Source organism: Bos grunniens, chromosome 9, assembly GCF_055505025.1.
Source record: "Bos grunniens cultivar Pamir isolate PY7600 chromosome 9, Bosgru_T2T1.0, whole genome shotgun sequence".
In the NCBI taxonomy this organism is placed as follows: Eukaryota; Metazoa; Chordata; class Mammalia; order Artiodactyla; family Bovidae; genus Bos; species Bos grunniens.
Genome location: NC_141173.1, coordinates 15566393 through 15594254, shown reverse-complemented (window position 1 = coordinate 15594254; position 27862 = coordinate 15566393). Strand labels below are relative to the sequence as shown.

At 38.8% G+C, this 27862-nt stretch overlaps 1 protein-coding gene across 3 annotated transcripts in view; it reads left to right on the top strand.

The window, feature by feature from the left end:
• Positions 1-27862, top strand: part of COL12A1 (collagen type XII alpha 1 chain) — a 117668-nt gene that overhangs the window by 79019 nt on the left and 10787 nt on the right. For all 3 annotated transcript variants that reach the window (XM_086316824.1, XM_086316821.1, XM_086316822.1), the window contains 16 exons: positions 386-525; positions 2169-2292; positions 2458-2601; positions 4042-4206; positions 5507-5545; positions 5642-5780; positions 8314-8456; positions 8749-8858; positions 14471-14620; positions 16633-16710; positions 18031-18117; positions 19539-19592; positions 20650-20745; positions 21995-22048; positions 22399-22452; positions 26583-26636. In XM_086316824.1, the coding sequence (XP_086172950.1) occupies positions 386-525; positions 2169-2292; positions 2458-2601; positions 4042-4206; positions 5507-5545; positions 5642-5780; positions 8314-8456; positions 8749-8858; positions 14471-14620; positions 16633-16710; positions 18031-18117; positions 19539-19592; positions 20650-20745; positions 21995-22048; positions 22399-22452; positions 26583-26636 (1631 nt within the window). The remainder of the gene's footprint in view (positions 1-385; positions 526-2168; positions 2293-2457; positions 2602-4041; positions 4207-5506; positions 5546-5641; positions 5781-8313; positions 8457-8748; positions 8859-14470; positions 14621-16632; positions 16711-18030; positions 18118-19538; positions 19593-20649; positions 20746-21994; positions 22049-22398; positions 22453-26582; positions 26637-27862) is intronic.

Here is a 27862-nt window from a genome sequence, read left to right as displayed (position 1 = left end):
CTGATGACTCAAGTTCTGTGAATAATTGTTTTTAATTTGATTTCCTGCACATTTATTGTTTGAAGCTACTTGAAGAATTCTATATGGAGGGAGCATGTGTTTGCAGAATGTGCGCAGATGGAGTAATTCCAGAGCAGAGACTGAGAGCACTTCTCAAACTTTACTGTGCACTGGAATTATCTGGCACTTTGTTACTGCTGATTCTGATTCAGGAAGTCTGGGGTCGGGCCCAAGACTCCATTTCTGTCAAATTCCCACGTGATGCTGTTGCTGCTGGAACCACAGAGGAGTAGCAGGGTGTTAGACTACATTTCTCAGTTTTGTAACTTCACTTGAATGAAAGAATTTATGAGACTTTGGGCTTCTTTTGTGTTTTCTCCCCCAGTGTGCAAAGGGGCCAAAGCAGATATTGTATTCCTGACCGATGCTTCCTGGAGTATTGGGGATGATAATTTTAACAAAGTTGTAAAATTCATCTTCCATACCGTGGGAGGCTTTGATGAAATCAGTCCTGCTGGAATTCAGGTGGGTGTCGTTTCAATGGTTGTTCATCTGTAGTGTCTTGCCGTTTCCTCCCAACTTCTTAAGTACAAAGACTTTTCAGTATAAACTCAATTTTGACTTTATTTTCTATTTTCTTTACACGTATACTTTTGGGAAGGGCTTAGGTGTAAATGATAAAATGAATAGAAAAAATAAGTATTCCTCTAGGTATTCTCTTGGCTAGATGATGTTCTTGTTGAAGAATTTAGGGAATTCTAACTCTAACTTGCTTAAAACTTCTGACAAGGATCCATTTTCACAAAAGATCACTTTGTGTTCTGGAAGTTAAAGGCATTGTAACTGTCCTACCCTCTTAACTCAGAAGATCCAGGGATGATTAGTGACTGGTTGGGGACCTGTTGTCCCCTCTGTCATGACACTCAGCACCAGTGGCTCTGTTACTTGTAATTCAGATTCTGCGACCTTGAAGACCCATTTCAATTCCACGCTTTCTGGAGAAGTTTCCTTGATAGTTTTAGGCGTTCCAGACTCCTGAAGGGTTCTGTTTGTATTGCTGTTGTGGCCCATGCCACTTTATATTGTCATTATTTGTGTGTTTCTCTTCTGTCTAAATCACTGATTCCTAAAGGCAAGAGACAATGGTTTTATTATTTTTTTGGAATATTGTTCTTTCCTTCCATATTTCTCTTGGTGAGTTTTCTTCTTTATTTTGGCTGTTTGTACCTCTTCATTGTGACATCTTAGAGATGTTATGAAAATAAGAGCTTTTGACATAAACCACAAATAATTCTGCAAACAAATCACGTCTTCTTTTATGGAACAATGTTTTATGGAATATATTAAATTTCAAATCCCCAAATAATCCTGTGGATGTTATTCCAACCCAAGATGAGTAAAATGTCAGGCTAGTTATGTTCTTAATTTAATGTGTCAGCAACTAAGCCATTTTAAAAATCCTTTTAGAAATTAATATTTCTGATAAAATATAAGAATAAAAAAGCTACCATATTTTATTAGCTTCCATGTGCCAGCTACTTAGTATATATGATTCTTCTTCCTTAAAACGCCTGAAGAAAGTAAGTATAATTGTTTCCATTTTGCTGATGAAAAAATGAAGACCCAGAGATGTTGGGAACTTGCCCAATGTCACAAAGCTATCAATCGGCAGAGTTTTGATCCCATTGATCCTGTGTATAAAGCCTATAATCTTTCTACTAAATCACACCGCCACTGAGTTTGTGATGAGTGACGATTATTGTCACACATGTGCCATTTTTATGTTACCATGGAGAATAGATGGAGTCAGTAGAAATGAGAAACAATTGCTTAGCCAACATTTGAGCTCAAGATAGTATATTCTCATTTCTAATCCTGGAATGTCACTGCTCTCTAGCTTCATGTATCCCTTCTTACATCCTGGACAATAAATACAGTGCATGTACTTTATCAGTTATCAATTACTGAAACTTTTATGAAGATCAGAAATTCGAGAATTTAGTGAGACAGTGGTAGTCAGTGTTATAATATTAGCTATAAAGTGTTTATAATATTTCCTCAGGTCGAATACACTTCTCCTTCCCATTCTGCAACTAGAGGACTCATTTGAAAATTGAAACATAAAAAGAGCTGACTTACCCTCACCACCAAACTGCCTTTCTCTTCAGGTCTCATTTGTGCAGTACAGTGACGAGGTCAAGTCTGAGTTTAAGCTGAACACATACAACGACAAGGCCCTGGCCCTGGGGGCCCTCCAGAACATTCGGTACAGAGGAGGAAACACAAGAACAGGTACTGTTCATCAGCATGTACTTAGACTTTTGCTCTCCAAAGCCTTTGGAGTGATGGGCTGAGTATAACTCTAACATTCAAATTCTTATCCGTTGGGTGTGACTAAAGGCATTTGGATAGTTTTCACTGATAAGACACAAACATGTTCTGTGCCACATTCTACAGGCAAGGCTCTGACCTTTATCAAGGAGAAGGTGTTGACCTGGGAGAGCGGCATGAGGAAGAATGTCCCCAAGGTGCTGGTTGTAGTCACGGATGGTCGGTCGCAGGATGAGGTCAAGAAGGCGGCTTTGGTCATCCAGCAGTCAGGTAAACACAGGCATACATTTGACGCCCAGGGATTGCCCTCATTTATTTTACAGTTTCAAACATCCAGAAATGCTTGCAAAAGACCAAAATTATGGATTTTACTTTATTGTTTCTCTTTGACTTTATCCTCTTCCATACCCTTCTAATGTTATTTTACATTTAATCATGGAACAGTTGGATAATTGGTCAGCAAAGACATGGTGTATTTTTTGTGTAAGACACGCATGCCTCAGGCTCTGTCCCCCGTAGTGGTTGGAAGGGTACAGACAGCAGTGTGATGGGATGATCCTCAAGCAGGCTTCCTGCTATAGCAGAAGTAAATCTTGATGCTGGTTCAGCCCACTCTGAGGAGGGACATAGGTTTAGCATGACCTGGTAGAGTCATGCCCCAAACGGATTGCTGGAAGGTTCACTGCAAAGGAGTGGAGAGGCGTCTGGGGAGATGTCACTGGTGTAGATCCTGGCAATCAAACATTCTGAAAGCCTGTAGCAAGAATGTTACACTGCCTTTCAAATTAGTTATGTCAGATGATTAGAGATGAAACAAGATCTTTATAGTGCTTGCTTTAACAACCTCACTCCGTCAAGCAGGGTCCAAGGTGGACATATTTTAGAGAGAATTCTATGCTATGCATGATTTACTGTGGTCTAAATTGTAAAGTACTTCATTATATGGAGTTTGTCATCTGCACAGGTATGGGTCTTTGGCTAAAAGTCTGAGTCACGATTAATACTAAGTCATACTGTCTTCTTACAATAGAGATCATTCTATGCACTGATGTTTTTATAAATTATTTCCATTGTGGTTAGGCACTTTGAACAGATTTCTTCAGATGTTGGGCTCCTCGCTGATTTAACTTTGGGGTTATGAATGATTGCTCCTCAAGTTATCTTGTTTCTAGCTAATTATGTAACCAGTTTTTTATATAGCCTATTTTTCCTGCTGTCGAATTAAACTTTTGGAGTGAAAACTTTGTTTATTTGGGTTAGCCTAAATAAATGAAAGTTTATTGCCAGCGGGAGTTGTAGATTTCATTTTGAAAGTGGTCAAAGTGCTGACTTTGAGCCTGAGTTTATTGAGTAAATTAGTTTCAGGAATTCAGTTAAAATGGGCCTATTGTTGGTTTCTGAGTCAAATCGGCTTAAAATGCTAATGTTGCCTAAGACATCTGCAGAATTAATGGGTATATTTAGGATGTGTGGAAGGAAATGAGTGCTGTATTAAGCCATTTTGTTATTAAAATGTTCACCTTTTAATTGTTAAGATTTTATTTTAGGAAATCCAATTAATTGAATTCTATAAGCCAAAAAACAGGAAAAAGTATGTTGAAAGAACTTGATGTATAAGCTGAGAAAATTTGGCATCATTTCTGATAAGATTTTATTTTGAATTGTTTAGACCATAAAAGTTTGTGTAATTCTGTAAACATTGCTCTGCAGGGTTCAGCGTCTTTGTAGTTGGTGTGGCTGATGTCGACTACAATGAACTTGCCAACATAGCGAGCAAACCAAGCGAACGGCATGTGTTCATCGTGGATGACTTTGAATCTTTTGAGAAGATCGAGGACAACCTCATCACATTTGTGTGTGAAACTGCCACTTCAAGTAAGTCATGGTCCATATGGATCCATAGTCTCACTTGTTTTGAAAAGTAACTACTGTGTAGACCATTCCTCATCCTAACCAAGATCAAGTCTGTGCATAAATAGATCCTGGGAAACCACTTGAGAACCTGATGAATCACTGTTCCTATTGAGATCATGCTGACTGTGTGCTTGTCAGAGGTCCATTTTTAGTCTTGAAGATGCAATATTCCTTGTATGGAAATAAAATGTTTGTATATATCCTTTTCCCACCATCTCAATGCCTGTGACATTTGAGAAAATGAATCTTCAACTTAGAAATGCATTTACAGAAGCATTTCTGTGAGGTGAAGGTTTTCCCTGTTAGTAATCAATTGGTATTTGTTCTGTCAACATCTGTGCCTCAAGAGAGCCATGAAAAAACAGCCTTATGCGAGTGTTCCCCGTAGAAATGCACTTGGTTCTCATTTGTTTCTTTGGCTATATTCATGGTATACCGAGACCTCCAGTTTAACTTTTGAGATGCAGTGAAGGACAAAAGATTTAAATCCATTTGTCCTCCTCCCCATTCATGAACTCTGATTTTTGGAGTATTAGATTAAGGAGATAGTTGAGTGGCTCATCTAAACCCCTAATCCCAGGCAGAGCTGTGCTTTTTAAGTGTTGTTTTTTTTCCCCTATTAAACATTATATTAGAATCTCAGAACTCTGGTTAGAGGCAGAGGAAGTAAACAAATGTTAATGGCTTGCTGTAAAAATTAACGCTGAAGCTCAGAATGGAGCTGCCCTAGTGAAAGTGCGCAGGGAGGGAGGAGCAGCTGTTCCATCCATTCCAGGGAGTCTTGCATGCAGCCTGTCCTGTCCCAGCTCTGGGTCCCAGGTTGGGACCCCCTGCACACCTGCCCTGGATGGTTCAGTGAGGAGCACGAGCCTCCAGCGTTTGGCCGAGAAGAGGACTGGCTGGCAATCAATTCCTCCTGCCCTTGCATAAATTTAAAGTTTGCTGGGCGAAAAGTTCTTTAATTCATCGAAAAAAATATATAAATTTCCCCCTTTAATTCTGTCTTACCATTCTTAAGAACGTTGTGAAATTCCAGGTGGACTGGAGACTGTCCAGAAAACATGGTTACTACTGCTCAATAGTATAATTTCTCCTACAAGTTGAAAATCTACACAAAACTACTTAGAAAAGGTTCGATTGTCATGTTCTGTGAATGAATGAACAGTTTGGTTACTTGCTGTCCATATGCAGGCGCTTTCTGTGCGTGTGTAATGTTAGTTTTCCCTGGTGCCTTGGACTTAAACAATGCTGTGCGTTGCAGGTTGCCCTCTCATTTATTTGGATGGCTACACCTCACCAGGTAAGCGTTCATACTCTTGGGCTAATTTATTTCAGGATTTAAGCAATAAGATAATTCAGATAACCTCATTTCAATATTTTCTGTTCTGATATGAAGGTTTTAAGATGCTTGAAGCGTACAATCTGACAGAAAAGAATTTTGCTTCTGTGCAAGGAGTCTCCCTGGAGTCAGGCTCTTTCCCCAGCCACTCATCTTACAGGCTTCAGAAGAACGCCTTTGTGAACCAGCCTACAGTGTGAGTCTGACAACAGGAGGGTCTCTTTCTTACCGTGGGCCGGAGGCTTTTTTGAGGGTCTTAGAATCTTTGCTGATTTCTTATCACTCTGGTATTTTAGAATTGTCAGAAAAGTCATATGAATAACCTGATTTAGTTTCCTTAAGTACAGTTGGGTTGTGTGTGTGTGTGTGTGATGTGTATGTTCAGTTGCTCAGTCATGTCCGACTCTTTGTGACCCCATGGACTGTAGGCCCCCAGGCTCCTCTGTCCTTGGGGTTCTCCTGGCATGAATACTGGAGTGGGTTGCCATTTCTTCCTCCAGGGGATTTTCCCTACCCAAGGATTGAATCCGTGTCTCCCGCATCTCCTGCATTGCAGACAGATTCTTTACCACTGAGCCATCAGGGAAGCGCCACAGCTGAGTTAAGGGTCTTTTATCAGGTCACATGGGAGACTAGTACTCAAGCCTGCTACTCTGAGAATCTCATCCTGTATCTTCCACGTGATGGATTACTAAATCCTTTTGAATTTAAGGCTAGGACTGTAGTTATGCTTCTTCTAAGGGAGATTATTTAAGCAGGGAGGCACCTTCTTCTCTTGACCGTTTCTCCGTGGGTGCAGAAGGGCTGGATGGAATCAGTGCAGAATGGGATCAGGCATTCTTCCTAGAGCTTCTGACTCCAGAAGATGAAAGACTGCAGCAGTCCATCAGTGATCTGTGATCCGACAGGCGGCAGTTAGTTTTTATTGGCTGGTGCTCCGGGGACCTGTTGGGCAGCTCTAGATGTTGTTATTTAACTTGATGAAAGTTTGTACCTGGTTCTGATAACCAAAATATGTGTTTGGCACCTTCTGGAGGGGAAAGAACACCAAGAAATAAAGTTTTCAGAAACTTTAGGACAGAGTCAGATGATGATGCCTGAAATTTGAAATGCTCTGGGAAAGCTGACGGAAAATGCAGACTAAAACCAAGGCTAATTTTTTGTAAGGAAGCACAGATTGTATTGTTGTAGTGTGACCACACTGTGAGTTCCTAACTCTTTTATGGTTAACCATACTAGTTCGCAGTTTTAGGTTTTGCAGTGAACCTAAATACCCAGTGTTTAACTCTGTCACCTCAAGCTATGATTCCTACATTTTCACATAAGACAGCCCACTGTCCTCTTAAAAGTCAGATCTTGTGGCTGAAAGAGGCATAAAATGCAATTAAATACTTTATTTTTTCATAATCATTCATTAACTAAAAAAGGAGAAAAATGGGCTAAGTGACTGATGACTTTATATGGAGACAATATTATTTTTAATGTGGAATATTGCGAAGATTTCATGGACAGAGGAGCCTGGCGGGCTATAGTCCATGGGTTGGCAAAGAGTTAGATACGACTGAGCAACTCTCACTTCACTTCATCATGAAGATGGTTGGTTTTCGAACATACAAAAGACATTGTGTCAGCTTGCCCAGAACATACACTTTAAGAAGGAGGGCATCTCAGAGTGTGGAGTAGAGGTCCCGGCCTGTACAGATGGGAAAAGAATCTAAAAAAGAGAGGCTTTATGTATTTGTATAACTGATTCACTTTGCTGTACAGCAGAAGCAAAAGCAACATTGCAAATCAAGCATATGCCAATAAAAATCGAAAAAAAAAACCCAAACATAGGACAGCGTTATATTCCAGAAGTGCCGGCACTGTGGGACACTGAGGCTCAAAACCCCAAGAGCTGTTCTCTGCCTCTGTCCAAATTTGTGGAGCAGTTGCTTTTCTGTCCATGGGCCGATTATCAAGGCCCTTTCCCTATCTTTACGAAGAAAGTGTTCTTAAATGGTCTCAGGCTATTTCAGAGGTTCCCTTAGAATAATGATTGACTCAAGTCTAGAAGGACGCATGGGTCCACATTTTATGTTCAATAGCCTTAGAGCCAAGAAACTTGAATCATATCCGTTTATCAGCACTAAACATTTGCACATGTATGTGGCCGTAACATATATTATTGGTTTTGTTTCTGGGAACGTGTGACCTTCTGGAGCTTATTTGATTTATTTGATTTTAAGGGAGGACTTTGGAAGTGTATAGGGAGGGAGAAATTGAAACCTTGAGCCATCTTACTTATGATCTCATATCCCTGATGTTGGAAATTGAATATATTTAGTGAGATTTATGCTCTTTAAATTACATCCGTAGATACAATGTTTATCACTCTAAAATCATTATATAGTTTTATAATCATCTATGTATCTAGAAAAAATGATTTATTAACTGTAGGATGAAAGACCATTTGGCAGTTTCCCAGACTTTTTGACTTTATCAGATTATAAATAAACTATTACTGCTTACATAATGGGTCTTTAGTGTTTGCTATTTTGAGGTCTCATTCTTAAATTTTTCCCCTTCTAATAATGTATTATTAAAAGGATTATTATAATATAATTGGATTATTATAAATGGCTTCAATACTAGTCATGAAAAGATTCTAGTCCAAAAATTTTAAATATCATCTATTTCTGATGAGAAATCCTCACTAATTAGTTAATTAATTTTGCTTTATCCAACAGAGAACTACATCCCAATGGACTCCCTCCTTCATATACAATTATATTACTATTCAGACTCCTCCCAGAAACTCCCAGCGACCCTTTTGCAATTTGGCAGATCACAGACAGAGACTATAAACCACAAGTTGGTGTGATTGCAGATCGTAAGGATTTTTATCTTCTCTTAGGGCCCATGCATGCATATTTTTTATTATGGTTTTCCTTCTCTTTAAGAACCTTCTGGATGTCTATGTATGTACGTATATATCTTTTTCCTTGATTATGCTTTTATGTTTAAAGTTTTAAAAAAATAGGTCAGTAAATACTTGAATTACATTTTATCTTAACCGAATTATTAATTTTTTAGAGATCTCCTCAACAAGAATTAATTGTTAATACTTTCAATATAGAATCTCCATGCATTTGATTTTAATAACAATTATGTGTTGGTTACAGCTTCTAGCAAGACATTATCATTCTTTAACAAGGATACAAGAGGTGAGGTGCAGACTGTTACATTTGACACAGATGAAGTGAAGGCATTATTTTATGGAAGTTTTCATAAGGTAAAAACGTAAGATTATCTGGTTATTTATAAAAGAAGTATGTGGACTTAAAACTTAAACTAATTTATTATTTATTAAAATGTATGTTAAACTAGTGGAAACATAGCCATGTCTTTTAAAAACAATATCTTATTTCAGAGGATTTGATCAATTTTCAAAGAAGAAAATTTTAAATGATATTTCTACTAATCTACTAGTTAATGAGATTAACTACTGTTAACATTTCAATATATATTCAATGCAAATGTCTTTTTAGAATATGAGTTGTATAGTATATACAATATTGTACGCCTATTTTTCTACCTTTTATTTTGAACCTTTATGAATTTTGTTTCAGAAGCTTAATTTTTGTGGATTGTATTTAGTTGATAATATTTTTTCTTTTATAGAGCATAGTAAGCTGCTTCCTCTTGCTCATTTATTGAACAGTTACAAACATGTCAGTCCAAAAGTTATCACTATCTACCAACATAATTAAGATAACTGTTTATGAGATTAACTTCTGCGTGAACACATTTACAACTTCTCTGAATCATTTTATTAAAACTTCTAAGATAAATTCTTAGGGGATTATCTATTCTTGATCTTAATTTTTAAATTTTAAGATCCAAGGGTAATACAGACTTGCTGTCAGGCAATTAATTGACAGATAAGAGTACTGACTTTGGCAGAATTGGAAATGAACAGTCTTGGTTATGAGTGGACTTTTTAGTGGAATTTTTGCATCAATTGGATCAAATGAACAGGAGAAAGACTATTTGCTGCGCAAGCTTTAAAATTTCCCCAGTATGAGGCTCAGAAAGTTAGTCCCCGTATGTAGAAAACAAATATTTCCAATTCAATCTGATTTCTCAAGTGAAAATTGAAGAACTTCCCCATAATTAGGTAGATTTAGCTGAATTTCTTGCTGATTCTCTTCCTAAGAATCCTGGTTTCTTCCCAGAATGTTTTCTTATTCATGAATCAGATTCTTGGTGAAGATAGCAAGGGATGTGGAGAGGCCTCAAAGTGCACATCATTGTTGTTCGGTCACTCAGTCATGTCCAACTCTATGGGACGGCATGGACTGTAGCCTGCCAGGCTCTTCTGTCTGTGGAATTTCCCAGGCAAGAATACTGGCGTGGATTGCCATTTCCTTCTCCAGGGGAGCTCCTGACACGGATTGAATCCGTGTCTCCTCCATTGGCAGGTGGACTCTTTACCACTGAGCCACCAGGGAAGCCCAATGAGCACATTAGTGATAAGCCAAAAAAAAAACCAAAAAAAAAACCAAAACAAAACCAATGATGGAGAAACAGAGATCTCTGAGTATAAAGGCATATTTGCTCAACAAGTTACAGACTTTACTGGTAAAGTGCAGGAAAATAAATGCCTTATTGGGAAAGAAGATTCTAGTTTGACAGGTTTTTACTAGCCTCAATTGCTTCTTGTCCAATAATAGATGCTGAATCTGGTGAAGTTCTTATGAACTTTTTTTGGCTCATTGATATGCCTATTATAAACTTACCTTTGAGTAACTTGCTAAAGAGGACTATTTTATTTTTCTTCCATATCCACTGAAGATATTGGAAACTCAGCCTGCTATTAACCACCTGATAATCATTTAGGAACTATTATTATTATCTTTTTAACTTTTTATTTTGTACTGGGGTATAGCTGATTAACAATGTTATGATAATTTCAGGTGAACAGCAAACTAACTCAACCATATGTATACATGTATCCATCCTCCCCCAAACTATTCCCCCCGTCTAGGCTAGGAACTATTATTTTTTAATTTCCAACTTTCATTGAATGTTTAGTTTTACTTGATGAAAATAAGGCAGTATTTTTTAAGAGATCTATAGTGATAGTCATTAATTATTGCATATCAGGAGACTTGTTTTTTGACCCTCCCGTCTTAATTTGCCTTTATAGAGAGGTATTTGTGTTCTTAGGTTTTATGTAATGCCTCTTGTCTCTTTTTCTCATAAACTCTTCTCGTTTCAAATTCTCTGCCTTCTTTTTTCATAGTGTCTTTCTATTTTTTTAGTTCCTCCTCTACTTTTTCATTATGCTTTCTCCCCCCTCCTTCCTTCCTCCACCCCATTCTTATGACCTACTCTCCTTTATCGCATCCATTCAAGTACCAAGTTCAGTCTCTATTGGCTACTGATCCAAGGACTTGGAACACCCTTCTTTCATTTCCCATGTAATTTGGGAACTGAAGTTCGTCAGTCCTTGAGATAAGAACAAGTAGTTCTCTGAGAGAAGCAGCAAATTAGCGAAAATAACATGCCGGAGGCTCTTGGGAGAGAGGGGATAGACCAAAAGAGCTTATGTGGGGAAGGGCAGACAACTGCTGCTTCTGGAGGATTATCTTGAAAAAGTTCTGTGTCTCCATCTTATTGTAACAGATGACGTAGATTCGAGTGAGAAATTTGTAATAAGACAAAAAGGTAGAATAGATTAAAAATAAGGAATGGCAGACCTTGGGAAGGGTTGATGCGTTGACAAGAGTGTTCGTGCTTCGTTCTACTGGTCTGTGACCAACATGCTTCCTGGTTGGGAAATAGTCCCTAATTACTTGGGACAATGGTGCCCAGATGAAGAGTCAATCTGAAATTTAATTATGCATGTGTTTAACATGCAGTAAAACACACTGAAGAGATCGTAGCAAAATATATTTTTAGCATGTGTTTCTTTTTGGTTCGCATTGAGTGGCAAGTGTATTTGGAATAATTTTGTTTCAAAACTTCAAAGCTTTGATTTTGAAATAGTTTTTTTGGATACTATGATTTTTCAAATAGCTTTTGAATGTTAGCCTCTGAGATTGTTCATATAAGATCTGATAAATAAGTTTCAGTTCTTACTAGATAATAAATACCTTGGGAATGTCTATATGGCATTCATCTTGAATTCAGTATTAGATGATTGCCCTGGGGTATTTAAAATTATTTTTAGTAAGTCATATATCACTTTTAAATAAAAGCAGTATGTAATTCATAGATGCACTAAATTAATGTTTTGGTGGTGATTCTATGTGGAAAAAATATCTACTGTTAAAAAAATCTCTGGAGACTGTCCTTATGCTTATTTACTCTAAAGCATTTAATGGAATTTCTGTTCCTTAACTTGGAGCCAAACTTTTTAAAGTAATCATCATGGGCTTACTTGGGTATTTGGGCTGTGTGATAAGTGGAAACTATGGGCATAACTATAAAGCCAAAGATTGCCTGCAGCCATTCTTTACATTATTGAAATATAGATGTTTTATTATTTATCTGTACTAATAGATTTCTTAAGATTCTGAATATCTTCATATCCAACAACAATAAATCAACATGTTTGTTTTCTTATGAGGAAATTGAATTTGAATTTGATTTCCAGAGCTGATTCTTTATAAAAGATACAACCTAGCTCTTTCCTATGTTAGGTATCTGCATGGTGTGTAAGATCTTTTTGGCAAGGACTGTTGCTGTTGTTCAGTTGCCCAGTCACGTCTGACTCTTTGCAACCCCATGGACTGCAGCGTGCCAGGCCTCCCTGTCCCTTCATCATCTCCTGAAGTTTCCTAAATTCATGTCCATGGCACTGGTGATGCCATCCAGCCATCTCATCTGATGCCCTCTTCTCCTTCTGCCCTCAATCTTTCTCAGCATCAGGGACTTTTCCAATGAGTTGGCAGGGATTCTGGACTAAAAAATTAAAAACTGAATTTAGCAAAATCAGTGGAAGACATTCGAGGCTCCTTTGTTCAGAGTATAACAATTTATTAATTGTATTTGAATAGTTCACTTGCTATAATTTATTTTTTAATAGTTATTATAAAATATTGACTATGTTCCCCACATTGTATAGTATATATTTGTAGCTTATTTTATACAAACCTCTTAATCCACTACCCGTTTTGCCCCCCTGCCCTGCCACAGGTAACCACAAGTTTGTTCTCTGCATCTGTCAGTCTTTTTTTTTTTTTGAAAAGCTCTCTATTGTTTGAAGAGTCATCTCATCTACTATAGTATCTCTGGCCATCTCAGGAAGAATACATAGTGGGGAAAATAAGAAATTATACTAATGTATAATAGCAGGAGGACTGAGACTCAGAGAGGTTCAGTTCAGTTCAGTCGCTCAGTCGTGTCCGACTCTTTGTGACCCCATGAATCGCAGCACGCCAGGCCTCCCTGTCCATCACCAACTCCTGGAGTTCACTCAGACTCACGTCCATCGAGTCAGTGATGTCATCCAGCCATCTCATCCTCTGTCGTCCCCTCCTCCTCCTGCCCCCAATCCCTCCCAGCATCAGAGTCTTTTCCAACGCGTCAACTCTTCACATGAGGTGGCCAAAGTACTGGAGTTTCAGCTTTAGCATCATTCCTTCCAAAGAAATCCCAGGGCTGATCTCCTTCAGAATGGACTGGTTGGATCTCCTTGCAGTCCAAGGGACTCTCAAGAGTCTTCTCCAACACCACAGTTCAAAAGCATCAATTCTTTAGCACTCAGCTTTCTTCACAGTCCAACTCTCACATCCATACATGACCACTGGAAAAACCATAGTCTTGACTAGACGGACCTTTGTTGGCAAAGTAATGTCTCTGCTTTTGAATATACTATCTAGGTTGGTCATAACTTTCCTTCCAAGGAGTAAGCGTCTTTTAATTTCATGGCTGCAGCCACCATCTGCAGTGATTTTGGAGCCCCCAAAAATAAAGTCTGCCACCGTTTCCACTGTTTCCCCATCTGTTTCCCATGAAGTGATGGGACCAGATGCTATGATCTTCGTTTTCTGAATGTTGAGTTTTAAGCCAACTTTTTCACTCTCCTCTTTCACCTTCATCAAGAGGTTTTTTAGTTCCTCTTCAAGTGGTTCATTTAATTTGATGTTGTTAAATGACATTGACACTGCAGCCTGGTTCTTGAATTTTTAGTTCAAGGCTCTTGATTTGGGATGAGAATAGCTTTCTGTTCAGTCGCTCAGTTGTGTCTGACTCTTTGTGACCCCATGGACTGCAGCATGCTAGGCCTACCTGTCTGTCACCAGCTCCCAGAGTTTACTCAAACTTATGTCCATCAGTGATGCCATCCAACCATCTCATCCTCTGTCGTCCCCTTCTCCTTCCACTTTCAGTCTTTCCCAGCATCAGGGTCTTTTCAAATGAGTCAGTTCTTCACGTCAGGTGGCCAAAGTTTTGGAGTTTTAGCTTCAGCATCAGTCCTTCCAATGAATATTCATACTGATTTCCTTTAGAATGGACTGGTTGGATCTCCTTGCAGTCCAAGGGACTCTCAAGAGTCCTCTCCAACTCCACAGTTCAAAAGCATCAATTCTTCGGTGCTCAACTCTCTTTATTGTCCAATTTTCTCATCCATACATGACTACTGGAAAAACCATAGCTGTGACTAGATGGACCTTTGTTGGCAAAGTAATGCTTTTTAATAAGCTTTGCTAAAAAGCTCTGCTTTTTAATAAGCTGTCTAGGTTGGTCATAGCTATTCTTCCAAGGAGCATACGTCTTTTAATTTCATAAATAGCTTTAAGTACACATTTTTTTAATGTGTGATCTGATATATGTAGAAGTCAGCCATATTGTTCTGGGCAGAAATTTTATAATGGAAACGAATGATCTTTTTAGGTTCATATCGTAGTGACCTCGAAAAGTGTTAAGATTTACATCGACTGCTATGAGATTGTAGAGAAGGATATCAAGGAAGCTGGAAATATCACCACTGACGGTTATGAAATTCTTGGAAAACTGCTTAAAGGGGAGAGGAAGTCAGCCACAGTAAGTAACACAGTTTTATTTTTCTTGGTACCTTGTATGAAGATAGAAATGACATTTTTCAAAGTAATTGGTACTTTTTCTTTTCCCTCGATGATATTTTTAATTGTTTTATATCTTGGTTAGATAGAAACACTGGAAGTTACACTGAGGTAATATGCTCCTGACAAAACATGATAATGTGCTTTACTGCTAGAAGCAAATTAAGATGTCAGGGCAGCAGAGAACATCATGTAGTTGACTTGAAACTGAATCAAACTGGAGAGTACAGCACAAACCGTTGCCAGGAGAATCAGTGAAATGTAAACGAATTCATTTTTTTGCTCTTCAAAAGTAGGAACTGTTGACACAGCTTTGTGCATTCAGGACATTTTGCATTTGTGGACTCTGGCTGTGACTGTCACAGAGCTACGCTCCCTCACAGAGGGGTCAGGCCTGCCTCAGAAGGAAGATGAGTGTAGGGTGGCAGCCGCCTCACAACTGTCATTGGCTTGTTTGAGGCGGGGGCTTGCCAACCCTTTTACAATGCTATTTAGTAATAAACTGTTAAAACCTGAGGTTTTCACTGTCCCAGGCTAAGTTCATAATAAATGTTGATTAATAATAACATTGTTCTGAAAGCAAGACTACTATTTTTGGCTTCTATTATTTTTTAGGATAATTTTACTTGTTTATTTCTGGCTGTGCTTGGTCTTCGTTGCTATTAGGCTTTTCCCTTGCTGTGACAGATGGGGGCCACCCTCTGGTCGTGGCGTTTGGCTTCTTGTTGCCGAGGCTTCTCTTGTGGTAGAGGACGGGCTCTAGGGCATGTGCTGCTCTAGTTGCATCACATGGGCTCAGTAGTTGCGACTCCCAGGCTCTCCAGCACAGGCTCAATATTGTGGTGCATGGGGTTAGTTGCTACATGGAATGTGGGATCTTCCCAGATCGGGGATTGAACCTGTGTCTCCTGCATTGGCAGATGGATTCTTTACTGCTGGGCCACCAGAGAAGCCCTTCTATTATTTTTTAAAATTGCTTTCACTGAGCTTAGCTTTCTTTCATGGACAGAATTTTCGTCTCTATTCAGAAATGAAATTTTTAACCCTCAATGTAGAACTTGAACTTGCAAACACTCTTAGCTTTCACCATGTGAAGTTGAAGTTGCTCAGTCGTGTCCAACTCTTTGTGACCTCATGGACTATAGCCCACCAGGCTCCTCCATCCATGGGATTTTCCAGGCAAGAGTACTGGAGTGGGTTGCCATTTCCTTCTCCAGGGGATCTTCCTGACCCAGGGATTGAACCCAGGTCTCCCAGGTTGCAGGCAGACGCTTTACCCTCAGAGCCACGAGGGAAGAACTAGTTTTTAGTGCAAATAATATAATTGCAATTAAAATCATTTATTGAATATTGGGTTTAGTATTTAAATAGAACAAGTTTATAAAGGAAAGAATGACTATATCTAAGTGACCTTTTCTTTTTTATCCAAATAACTCTGTTTTTTAAGTGTAGAAAGATAGAAAATATATGTATATTGAAATAGTTAAGCTGAAGGTAAACATGAAATTATTAGTTAGCCCCTAGGTAAGAATTTATAAGAAACAGAGCATCAATTTAAGAATAAGTGAAGAATTTTTTAAAATGTTACTTTTTTTTTTAACAGAGGTAGACTCTTAAAAGTTGATTTAAATGTGTGTAGCCTTCAAATTAAAATTCTGATTTAAGTGCACTCATCATTTTTAAGGATATAAAGAAATCAATGTTCTCTTAAAAAAGAAAAACCTCAATGAGACATTTCATTTTAGCCAAGGAAATGAATCAGAAGTGGGATTATCACATATGCATTTTGCTTTACTGTCCCTTTCTCTGAGGCATAGGTGTTTTTGTTCTTAGGAGGTAAGGATCACACTGCTCTCATTGCCTGGACCCTCTAGAGAGTCTGTGTGAGAAGTTGGCAGAGGTTAAAATGTGGAAATGTTAATATGAAATGTTCTTCACGCATCTTTAGCTCACGTTGCTGTTGGTTGTTTACAGTTCCAAATCCAGAATTTTGATATTGTCTGCAGTCCGGTGTGGACCAGTAGAGACAGATGTTGTGATATTCCCTCCAGAGTAAGTGAAACAGAATGAAATTTTGTCATGGTTTTATTAGTATTCAAGGAATAAGAAATGTGGATGAGGATGGCCCGGGAGAGGAACTATCCTCGCAGCTGCATGTTAGGATGGAGCCAGGGACACACGTGGTGTGCGTGCTCATTAACGACCGCAGCTCAGGCTGGGACCCCTCCCTCAAAAGTCAAGAATGTAGAGGGCCACATCTGGAAATTCTCCCTAACAGCTAAAGTGGTTAGGCATAGTCAGAAAAGTCCTGCTTTAATCAGCATGTCTGATAAACCCATGTACTGCAGAGTCCTCCTATTGCTTGTAAAATACCAGCATTTTACAGTAAATGCTTATTAAATCCTTTACAGGATCAGCCATCATACCTCTCTGGATGTCTAAGTAGAAATGCTCGAGTGATGGCCTTCCCGCATATTATCTGTGTAGGTGGTGATGGTTACAAAGTTGAATGCTGAAGATGGATTTGAAGTTCTAGGCAAACAGTGAGCTGCACACACCCACAAAATAAGTGTGCATTATTTACTCAACAAATACTTACTGAACACCTGTTATAAGCCAGGCAGTATCCTGTGTGCTGGGGTTACAGCAGTGAAAGGGAATATTCTAGTGAAAGGCAGAGGAAGAGGAGGAGTTAATAAGTATGTTATCGAGTGAAAAGTCATAGAAAACAAACCAGGGTACAAGGACAGGTAGCCAGGTGAGTACCCTCAGCCCTCAGGGAGAAGGTGAGATTTAAGCAGAGACCTGAGTGAAGTGAGGGGACAAGCAATGTGGATAATGGAGAAACAGCATTCCAACCAGAGGTGACTGTAAGTGTAAAGGCCCTAAGGCCACAAGCTGCCCTGAACATCTGAGAAGCAAGAAGCGGATGAGAGGGGCTGGGGCAGAGTGAAGGAGAGGGGAGGTGGTGGGCAGTGAGGGGGGGGCAAGGTGGTGGGGTGCTGTTTTGCAGACTGTGTAAGGCCTATAGGCTGTGGAAGGGATTTTAAATTTTATTCTGAATGAAATGGGCATCCATATCTGAAACACTCAGCATTTCTCTAATACCAGACTAGAGAGAATTGGATTAATTTACCAGGGGTCCCGATGATGGTTTTGTAAACATATCTTACGTGAGATTTCCTAAAGCAAAACTTGTAAAGACATAAAGGGGCATAGCAAGATTGGGCGAAGACTTTGTAATCATAATTAAAAATTATTCTTTTAAGTTGGGAAATAGATTTCCTTGTGTGTATAAGATAAGTGGGTGTGGCGGATAAGAGGCTATGTTTACTTTCAATTCAGAGATAAATATTCTTTTCCAAATTTCAGAGAGATGAAGCAAAATGCCCAGCTCTTCCGAACGCTTGCACGTGTACACAGGACAGCGTTGGACCTCCGGGACCCCCCGGCCCTGCAGTAAGGAGACTCCAGTAGTCCTTCTAGTATTTCCAGTTAAATCTTTGGCATAATCATCCTTTGGTCAGTGTGTTGCACATAAAATGCTTCTAGCCACTGGTGTGTTGTAGGACAGAACAAGATGAATTGCAGACCATTTTCACGGCACATCTTGAGATCTGAACTGGAGTAAATCCAGAAGAAAATCTGAAAGCATTTGAACACATTTCTCTACTCACATGAGAATGAATGATATGGGCTAGCATTCAAGAGCTTTTCAAGATATGGATTTGGGTTTCTCTCTTTAATTACATGATTTTGAAAATTCCTTACATTTCCTGAAAGCTTCTTGTACCTATGTGTGGAGCCATGATTGAGAAGCTGACCCAAAAAAACTTTAGAGCCTAGGATATATGTATGTTATTAGCAAGCATATCATAGAATAACATATAGAGGATAATTTATGTATGTGATGATATCATAAACTCTGGGTGAGTGTTGGGGTTAGGAATAACCTGAGTGAGAAGACTGACCAGGTCTTTCCATGGGGTGGAGGGGAGACCAATAAAATGCAATGCAAAACACTGAAGAGTACAGTGTTAGATCTTGTTGATCAATCACATGTGACCTGGGCTGGTTTTTCAGAATGGAAGTGGTACCACTAAGCTTTATTGACCTCTTTTAAGAATATGGGTTAATTAACATAGAAACAGTTTAAAGAGCCTCAGAACACCAGATTTTACTGTACATGGTTGTTAACAAATAATGTAAATTAATTTTAGGTTAATTACAAACCAGCTCCTCATATATGGAATCCAAATATATCTGGAATTAACATCATTTATTTTCTTTAATTAATAGTGACTTACCTGATTTATATTTATAATCATAAAATTATAGCTTGGATGTGACTTCGATGTTTTTGAGAAGTAGGAATTTTTTTCCTAATTGTAAGATAACGTTGTTGGATATCAGTACCATGTTTATTTCCTCTTTGTTCAGTGAACAGGTCTCTGAATTCCTGTTACTAAATTACATGTTGTGAGATTCTGAGAGAGTCTTGTTATTACATGTTATTTTGCCTGAAGAATACACTCATATAATTCCAAAATAGATTTTTTCCCTTAGAAATGCTTAAATATTGTATTTAAAGTAATGCTTTTTTTTTTTTTAAGTAAACCTCAAATTTTCAAATCAGCTTCAAAATTTGCTAACAATTAAGGAAAGATTAGAATATAAAAATTAGATCCTTAAGAATGTTTTGAAATTCTCCTTTCCCACACATTTGTATGATAGAAAGTATTTATTTCCATATTTCATAAATAGCCGTAGAAGTATTGGTTGTCTGGAGTATGTGCTGCTTCTTAAAGCAATTTTTATGTATCAGCTTCTTCCTAGTTTTCTATGTTCACCCTAAAATGTTCTCTTACTATGTATTTTAGGGAGGACCTGGTGCTAAAGGTCCGAGAGGTGAAAGAGGTGTCAGTGGGGCAGTTGTAAGTATATTTTAGAGTGCATTTACGTTTTCACCTATATGTTGAAGTCTCGTTATTCAAATTTCCGCTCACAGGGTAATGTGCCCTTAAACAAATTGATTCAAGTTTAGTGAGCCTTAGGCAATATATTGTGATCTCTGTCTTGCCTCTAGATATCAGAATGGTAGATTAGATTAGTCAGATAAAGGAATGTACAGGGATGTCACAGAAGTGGGAACTGCCCATGGGAGATCTATAGAAGCACCTAAGGGCTCTGCTCTCATATGGGGAAGCAGAGGGGGAGACCTGGCCATCAGCTGGAAGACCCCCTTCAAGGAGCAGAGTCCCACTAGAGGGAGCTGAGGAGGGTTCATCTCTCTCAGAGAAAGAGCCAAGCCGGCCACATCTGCCTTCGCTGGGGGTCACTGGCCTCTTCTGCCGGTTCAAAACTGTCTCCGTAAGACAACTCCAGCATCTTGGGGGGATGTATTATGAAGGCGATGTGTAGTTTTTGTCATACTGTCATTAAGCTAACTCAGGAAAGTGAGGCTGGGGTGCTGACCCAGGGCTGTCTGACTCCAGGTTTGTCTTTTTCTACCTGGACACCCTGCAAAGAAGCTCCTGCTCTTTCCTTGCCTGATGTAGACATATGTTAGTCCCAGAAATCAGCCCAAGTCTAAGAGGAATCAGGACCAGCTCAAAAGAAATCAGATCTAGTGAATTTTGAGTTTTGATCTCTGAATGAATCTAGGACTATAGATATATGAATATATTTGATGTATTTTACTTTTTAAGAAACCTATTCCCATGTAAAAGTAGGTTGGGAAATTTAAGTGCTCTTGTGAATTTATTGTACTTTCCAATTCTTTTAGTGAGTAGTCAAAAGAAGAAAGGGATGACATTAATAAATACTTTTATATTGGGTTAGCCAAAAACTTCGTTTGGGTTTTCTGGTCAACCCAATAGATGGGGCGATTTCTCAAACGTTTGCAGATTCTGATTGGTATCTGAGAGTTGTGAAGACAGCCCTGGAAGGGCAGTCTATGACTCTGTGCTTGTTTCTCTGTTCTGTATGTAGGGCCCCCCCGGTCCTCGTGGAGATACAGGTCCTCCTGGGCCCCAGGGTCCTCCAGGCCCTCAGGGACCCAATGGCCTCTCTATTCCCGGTGAACAAGTAAGTACAAAGGCTTTCTGTATGAAATGAGGATGGTGGATTAATGCTGAATTTAACTGGAACATTTTCTACTCTATTTTGCCAAATTCAAGTGTTTTTTCAGAAAACTCAACAAGTTTAGTCATTGAGATGACTTCCTGTGACTGTAATTTCAGATATGTAAATAGCATATGTAATAATATGTAACTATGTAGGAAAAATTGTTGCTACTTCTTTGACCTTTAAAAATTATTTTAATAAGTAATGCAAATATCCTTTAATATCCTGAAAACTCTGAAATGGCTTTGAGTCTGTGGCAGGCCCTAGGGTTCTGTCTGATATTTATGACTTATTTATCTAGGTCATTACTTCAATAAAAATTTGTTTTATTCCAAATGCCAATCTGAACTTAGGAGAAGTGTCTTACCTTTTAAGGCTGGTGTTTTATTTAACTACTTTTTTCTATACTTTAAGATAAAACAAATACAGCATATGAATAAGAATCCAGATAATTACATAGTTTTAAGTCTAAGCTCCCTTTGAAGACCTTTTTTTTTTTGCATTTAAAGAAAAAATAATCTATATCAGATATAGCTAGAAATGAAACATTTGAAGGAATTGGATTTTTTTTTTTTCACTCAAAACGGTTGAATGCAGGATTTCCCTGGGGGTCCAGTGGTTAAGACTGAGAGCTGCCACTGCAGGGGGCACAGGTTGAATCTCTGGTCAGGGAACTAAGACCCTGGTACCTCTCAGTGCAGCTGTAAAACAGGAACAGGGTTGAATGCATCTACTTTTAGCTTCGTACATCCCCAGGGGAGTTTGGGGGAGCTTTATTTCTATTTATTTTCTTATTACTACTATTAAATTATCAGCTTTAATTCAGATTTGCCTATTAACAAGTGTCTTTTAGCATGTAGTTATACAGAACAAAATTATGTTACATTTCATTGACTCTCCATTACAGTTAACACCAAATTAAATATGTTAAATAATAAAAATAGTTTCCCCTTCAACTTGGGTTCTTTTAAAAAAGGCATATTATCCCATGATTACATAAAATGATCCCACAACATGATAAATGGAAATTATAACAGCATTTGTAGTTTAAAAAGTGAGCATCAGTCCCCAAAATAATTTATTCATCTCCCTTCACAAATATGCTTCATTGGATTTATGAAGTGATAGAGATTTCAGGAATGACTCACGTCTTCCCTTTCACTTAATTTCTGTAAAATGCTGAGACCTGTTTTCCCACTGCTTGCTCCAGGGTCGCCAGGGAATGAAGGGCGATGCCGGAGAGCCAGGACTTCCAGGCAGGACTGTGAGTTGTTCTTCACCTTGCCTTTTCTTGACTCGTCAAGTGTTCTTTGCAAAGTTGCCCTTGTAGTGCCTCAGAAGGTGAACCAAGGTTAAGCCGCAGAGCAGAAGCCTGGCCATTTTCCATTCCGTCGCCTGGTCTGAGGCTTCAGGCTGGGGCTGTGCAGTCAGGTCTGGGCTTGTTGACTGAGCTAGCGTCTAGCCCTCAGGCTGGCTCTGCGCTCAGTACTGAGTTTCTGTTCCTTCTCAGAGTCCCCTGACTTTTCTGCCAAACATTTTGGAGAAGGACATGAATTCCTTTCCTCACACAAGAAGTTTATTACAGTGTTTTCTTGCTTGTTTCCTTTTGTGTAGGGAACTCCAGGATTACCTGGCCCACCAGGACCAATGGGCCCTCCAGGAGACAGAGTAAGTTTTCTTGCATGGCCTCTAACGACATGATTATTGCCTATTAATTAACCCCCTATCCCAAAGTTCAGTTGGTGTGGCTGGAAATGGCAGAGTTCACATATCTCATAGGAGGCAGAAAAGCTAATATCAGTGGACCAACTGACACCAGGACAATCTCAAGGTCTATGAAACAAAATGGTGGGACTTTAAATGAGTTGTTAGAATTTTGGAAATTTTAAAAAATTTAGCATGCTCTGAAAACCAACGACTTTTGGTTCATTGGAAAGAGATTCAAGAATCCTAGAAAATTGCATTAAATCTGAAAATTAAAATTTTTTTATGAGGCATCTTTTATGTAACTCTAAGAATAGTCTTGATTCCCTTGGCACTTTGTATGTGGTCAGGGACATCTTTTCTACACCTTTAGAACTCAGATACCATCTGCAGGCCTCTGTGATGGATAGCACCTGGAACTTAGTAGGAATTTTGCTTTTTTATGGCAGATCTCAGGTCTGTTCTTGAGTTATGAGGAAATCAGTACAGGAGACCCAATTTTTTCTATGACAAGTAGATGAGAAGCACAGTGAGTTCTGTGCTCTGTTTAATGTTACAGAAACATTTGTTTTCATAGGAGACCACAGATGCTTTAATAGGTTTTAGAGCTGCTCAGAACCAAGTCACTAATGACTTCAGCACCTTCTAGTTTAGACAGCAGTCTGAGTGTTGTCTGTATTCTGACTAATCAAGTCAAAACATAAGGCTAGCAGCAGGCTCTGAGAGGGCCAGGGCTATAATAGTTGTCACTCACGCATTGATTTGCCAACCTTAACACCTCCAAGACACCATGGGGCAGAAGAGTTGGGCCAAAGAAGAGATGGAGCAAAGTTTTGCCCAGATAATACCAAATGTTGGATGATTTGCCAATGAAATTTATTTGCTCTACTGCCTACTCTTGAATTTATGAGAAAATGAGGTCAAAGAGAAAACTATTCTCTGGGAGCCTGGGACCTGCTGGCACTTATACATGTTCTTCTGACTCTTTGGAGACTGGCACTCTAGTTTTATTTGAATTCTTGTCTTATAATAAAGGACCACAATGATATTGCAAGGGTGACCAATCGGTCTATACAATTAGTCAACAAAACCAAAAATATCACAGTCAGGAAGTAATAATGGATATTGAATATAGTTCAGTGTCCTATGATAAACCATGATAAGAAAGAATATGAAAAAGAATATATATGTATAACTGAGTCACCTTGCTGTATAACAGAAATTAAATACAACATTGTAGATCAACTATACTCCAATTAAAAAAAAAAAAAAAACAGAAGTAATGATGGGCTGCCTCCCTTGCCACTGCTACTACGAAAGCCACGTTGGGTTGGCACGTGATTCAGCATGGGTTCCATGCAGACTCGCTGGGTGGTCAGTGCCCACCCCATCAACATGCTTCTTCTGAGCTGGTGGTCCAGGCAGCCATCCCCACCATCACTGCTTCCCTGAAAGTGAGGGGTGGGAAGGACAGTGTTTTTCAGTCTCACATTTTAATCTGTGAATCCAGCTTTGTGGTGAGGCAACCCAGGACCCTCATGTTGAGAGTGAGGAAGGTTTTCAGGAAATTATTCGTCCTTTTTCCATTACAGCCTTGTACCTACAACTCAGTTTCCTGTCACTAATGCTGAGAGTAGGAGTCACAGCTGATGGAACATAAAACGGTTTTGGAAAGTTAGACTTTGGGTGCAGACATCTCAGCCAAAAGAGAAAGGGAGACAGAGAGTGGAAGGAAGGAATGAAGAAAGAAAGGAAGGAAGAAACTTGAACCCTGTGGTGGGAGAGAAGAGAATAAACTCAGGAGAGCACGCCCAAGACCATGGTGATGAAGGAAGATGTCTCTAGCAAGGTGGAGTTGGTAGAAGCAAGAGGCTTAGGTTACCTTCAGCACAGATGGATTTTCAAATGAGCCACAGTTGTGGGGCCTGTTAGAAAGTAGCAAGACAAGTACATGTTCAGGCAAGTCATACACGTGTGTCTGTGAAAGCGACCACAGGTCCTCTCGGCCATCCTCCCATGGAGGGAAGCAGCAATAACTGCTGCAGCTTTGAAAATGGAAAGTAAAAAAAATAAAATTTGCAGCACAAAGTTCTGCAGATGGCTCAGTGTTAGCCCTTCTGAGGTCGCCAGAATAGAATCTGCCTCATCCCATTTTAGGTATATGTTACTTCTAAGAGAAAATGACTTGGTTAGACCTAACTGTCCACCCATGAGTGAGTGGATAAAGAAGATGTGATATTTTTATATATGAATATATGTTTAATATATATAATGGAATATTATTCTGTCTTAAAAGAAGAGGGAAATGCTATTATTTCCCAAAACATGGATAAATCTTGAACCTGGACATGCCACCTGAAATAAGCAAAGCACAGAAAGAGAAATACTGCATGATCTCACTTATGTATGAAATCTCAAAAAAACTGAACTCCTGGAAGCAGGTGGCTGCCAGGGGCTGAAAAAGAGGGCAAAATGGGGAGATATTAGACAAAGGATACAGAGTTTCAGTTATGCCAGATAAGTTCTGGAGATCTAATGTACATTATGATGACTATAGTTAATACTATATTGTGTACTTGAAATTTGCTAATAGAGTGTATCTTAAATAGTCTCACCACATAAAAAATGATAGCTCTGTGAGGTGATGGGTGTTATCTTGTTTGTGGTAATCATTTCACAATGTCTACATGTATCAAAACATCACGTGTACACCATAAATATATATGATTTTAATTTGTCAATTATAGCTCAGTAAAGCAAGGAAAAAAGAGAAAATGGTTGATAAGGAAGTTCTTAGGATGACTGAAGGAGGATTATTCATAGACATGATACTTACCTTAAAAAATGAAAGAAAAAGAGTGTTTTCTACAGTGGTCGGAGGAAATTTAGATGACATTCAACTGTGCAAACCAGACTTGGAGCATTTTTGCTTCTTAAGTGGCTCCCAGGAGTGGTGTTGATGTTATATCAGATGAATTTAGAGTCTGTTTTTTGTTAAGCAGGCCTAGATCTTCCAGAAAACAGTCTGAAATGTTTATCTCTATAAGTTTCTGAATTTTTTTGAAGGGACAGACTATTTCTAATGCAGTTTTAAAGAAATCATTTAAACTTCCTCTTTTGTAAAAATCGATGGCAGTGTGGATACTTAATGCAGGCAGTGATCCAAATGTTCTTGACTTTTTGCTAGGATCCAAGAATATGCATAAAATTATCACTTATTCTCAAAGGAGGCAAAAATTTCCTTTGACAGAGGAATGCAGCAACCATAAAAAACTGCCTGACTCAGAAATCCTCGGCTGGATTTCAGAGGTCTGCACTTGGGATGAGTACTAAGCGGGCAGTGAGTGACTTATTCCAGGCAGAGGTCGTCTGGCACTGTGCAAGCTGCACAGAGATGCCCACCACTCCTGGGTACATCTCTCCTCTCAACCTGATCTGGTATGGGTCTAGCCTGTAAGTGAGATGAGGAGAGATGGGCCACTAAACAGTTAAGTGGGGATTGAAGATTTCCTTTCTTTTTGAGTGGTGGAGTTAAGATAGTTTTGCCTCTTGCTTGGAGAGGGGGAGAGAAATCAGCCAGGAGTGAAGCAACAGTGGTCCTGTCCTGGCTGTCTGGAAACAAGGAAGGGAGTTTTCTGACCAGGTGGTTGGCCTCTCCTGCATCTTCTATGACGTCACCTGGTTTCCTCAGCAACATTCCCTTCATCCTATTTTGATCGTTCCCAGGCCAGTTCGTGGACGTTGACTTTTCAGTAGAAAGGGCTAGTCTTCCTGTAGATTTCTTTATACTCTTACAAAAGCAAAAGTTAGTATCTTCATAACAGGAAACTGCCTTCTTTGGAGAAGACTAGTTTAATTCTTAAAATGATTTTATTTGTAAGCCTATAAATGACTGAGTTTAGAACTGAATTATTCAGTAAAAGGCATAACTTAAATGGAAAGCATTTTTTTTGGCATATTTGTCTTTATATTGAAAAGTTACCTGCACTTGGGTTAAATCCCTCACCTGTCACTTTTATCATCCTGTTTAGTTTCTTTCCACTTTGCTTGGTCATTATTTCACTAATCCACACATAATTTCATTTTTACAATAGGGCTTTACTGGAAAAGATGGAGCAATGGGACCCAGGGGTCCCCCTGGACCACCGGTAAGAATGGAATGCGTGACACTCGTCTCCCTGTCCTGACCCCCTACCCCAACTCGCTAGGAAAAAACTCAGTAACCTGACCTTTGAGGCATGTTCCGTTTGTGCTGTGGACCACACGGTTGAGGGACCTGCTTGTTTTTATTCTCCTAAAACAAAATTGGCTAGAAAAAACAGATGTGTTAAAATAGAGAGTCTTTCTGTTTAATGAAGTTATATTTGAAAAACAGAAAAATATCCCTAACTGGTTAGTGCTCTAGTTCCTTCCATGTGTACATTAAGTGGTGGGTTTTATGATCTTGCTGGTCATTTCCTGTTCTAGAATTATGAGTCTGTAGCTTATATTTGAATTTTAAGGATATTAATTACTGAACAGTTTTAAGTCATTCAGAGGATGTAATTCGTACTGAGTAGGTTTTCCAATTAAGATCTTTGGGAAAAATACTGAAGCCAATGACTCTGAAAGAAGTATCTGTATACTTGCCTCCGGGTGAGATTGCAATTACGTTGTTGGAGGTAATGGATGCTCTTCATGGCTTCTCGCTAGATATGAATGATTCATGTTTAATATATATGTTCTCAAATAGAGTTGAAAATGTATAGTAAACTTTGATTTAAAGTATTTACTACAGAGATTAAAATGTATATGATTGATGAATAGAAGATTGTTTTACAGAAATCTGATGATTCCATTTTAAGGAAGTTTTAGCTTTAGAAGATAATGTATTGTCTAGCAATATTATAAACATTTTTACTAAAATATGGCTGTGTGAAAGTCGCTCAGTCATGTCTGACTCTTTGCCACCCCACAGACTAAACTATGGCTAAAGTTTCTTAAAGTTGTGCTAAAAGGGAGAAATTCTTATGGTTTTGATGGGTTTGAGGGTGCCGATATGATAGAAGAGAATTACGCTTTATTTGAATGCACCAAAGAAAAAGTGAGTTTCTAGGCTGAGCTACGACTTCCTGGAGATGAACTCCACGACATGGTGCTCAGATACCTTCTCAATTTCTTCCCCAAACAAAATTTTCGTTCCTGTCTTTTGATGTGTTTTCTATTTTGATAACAGAAATAAATGAAAAGAAATTGCTTTCTGTAAATTCACTTAGTAGCCAATTTACTAGGATCCCAGTCTGTGAATGGTTAAACTGATTGAAAACAGTATATGTATATATTTTTCAAATGATCTCAAGTGTATTTTTCAACTATACACTCCATAAAGATTGAA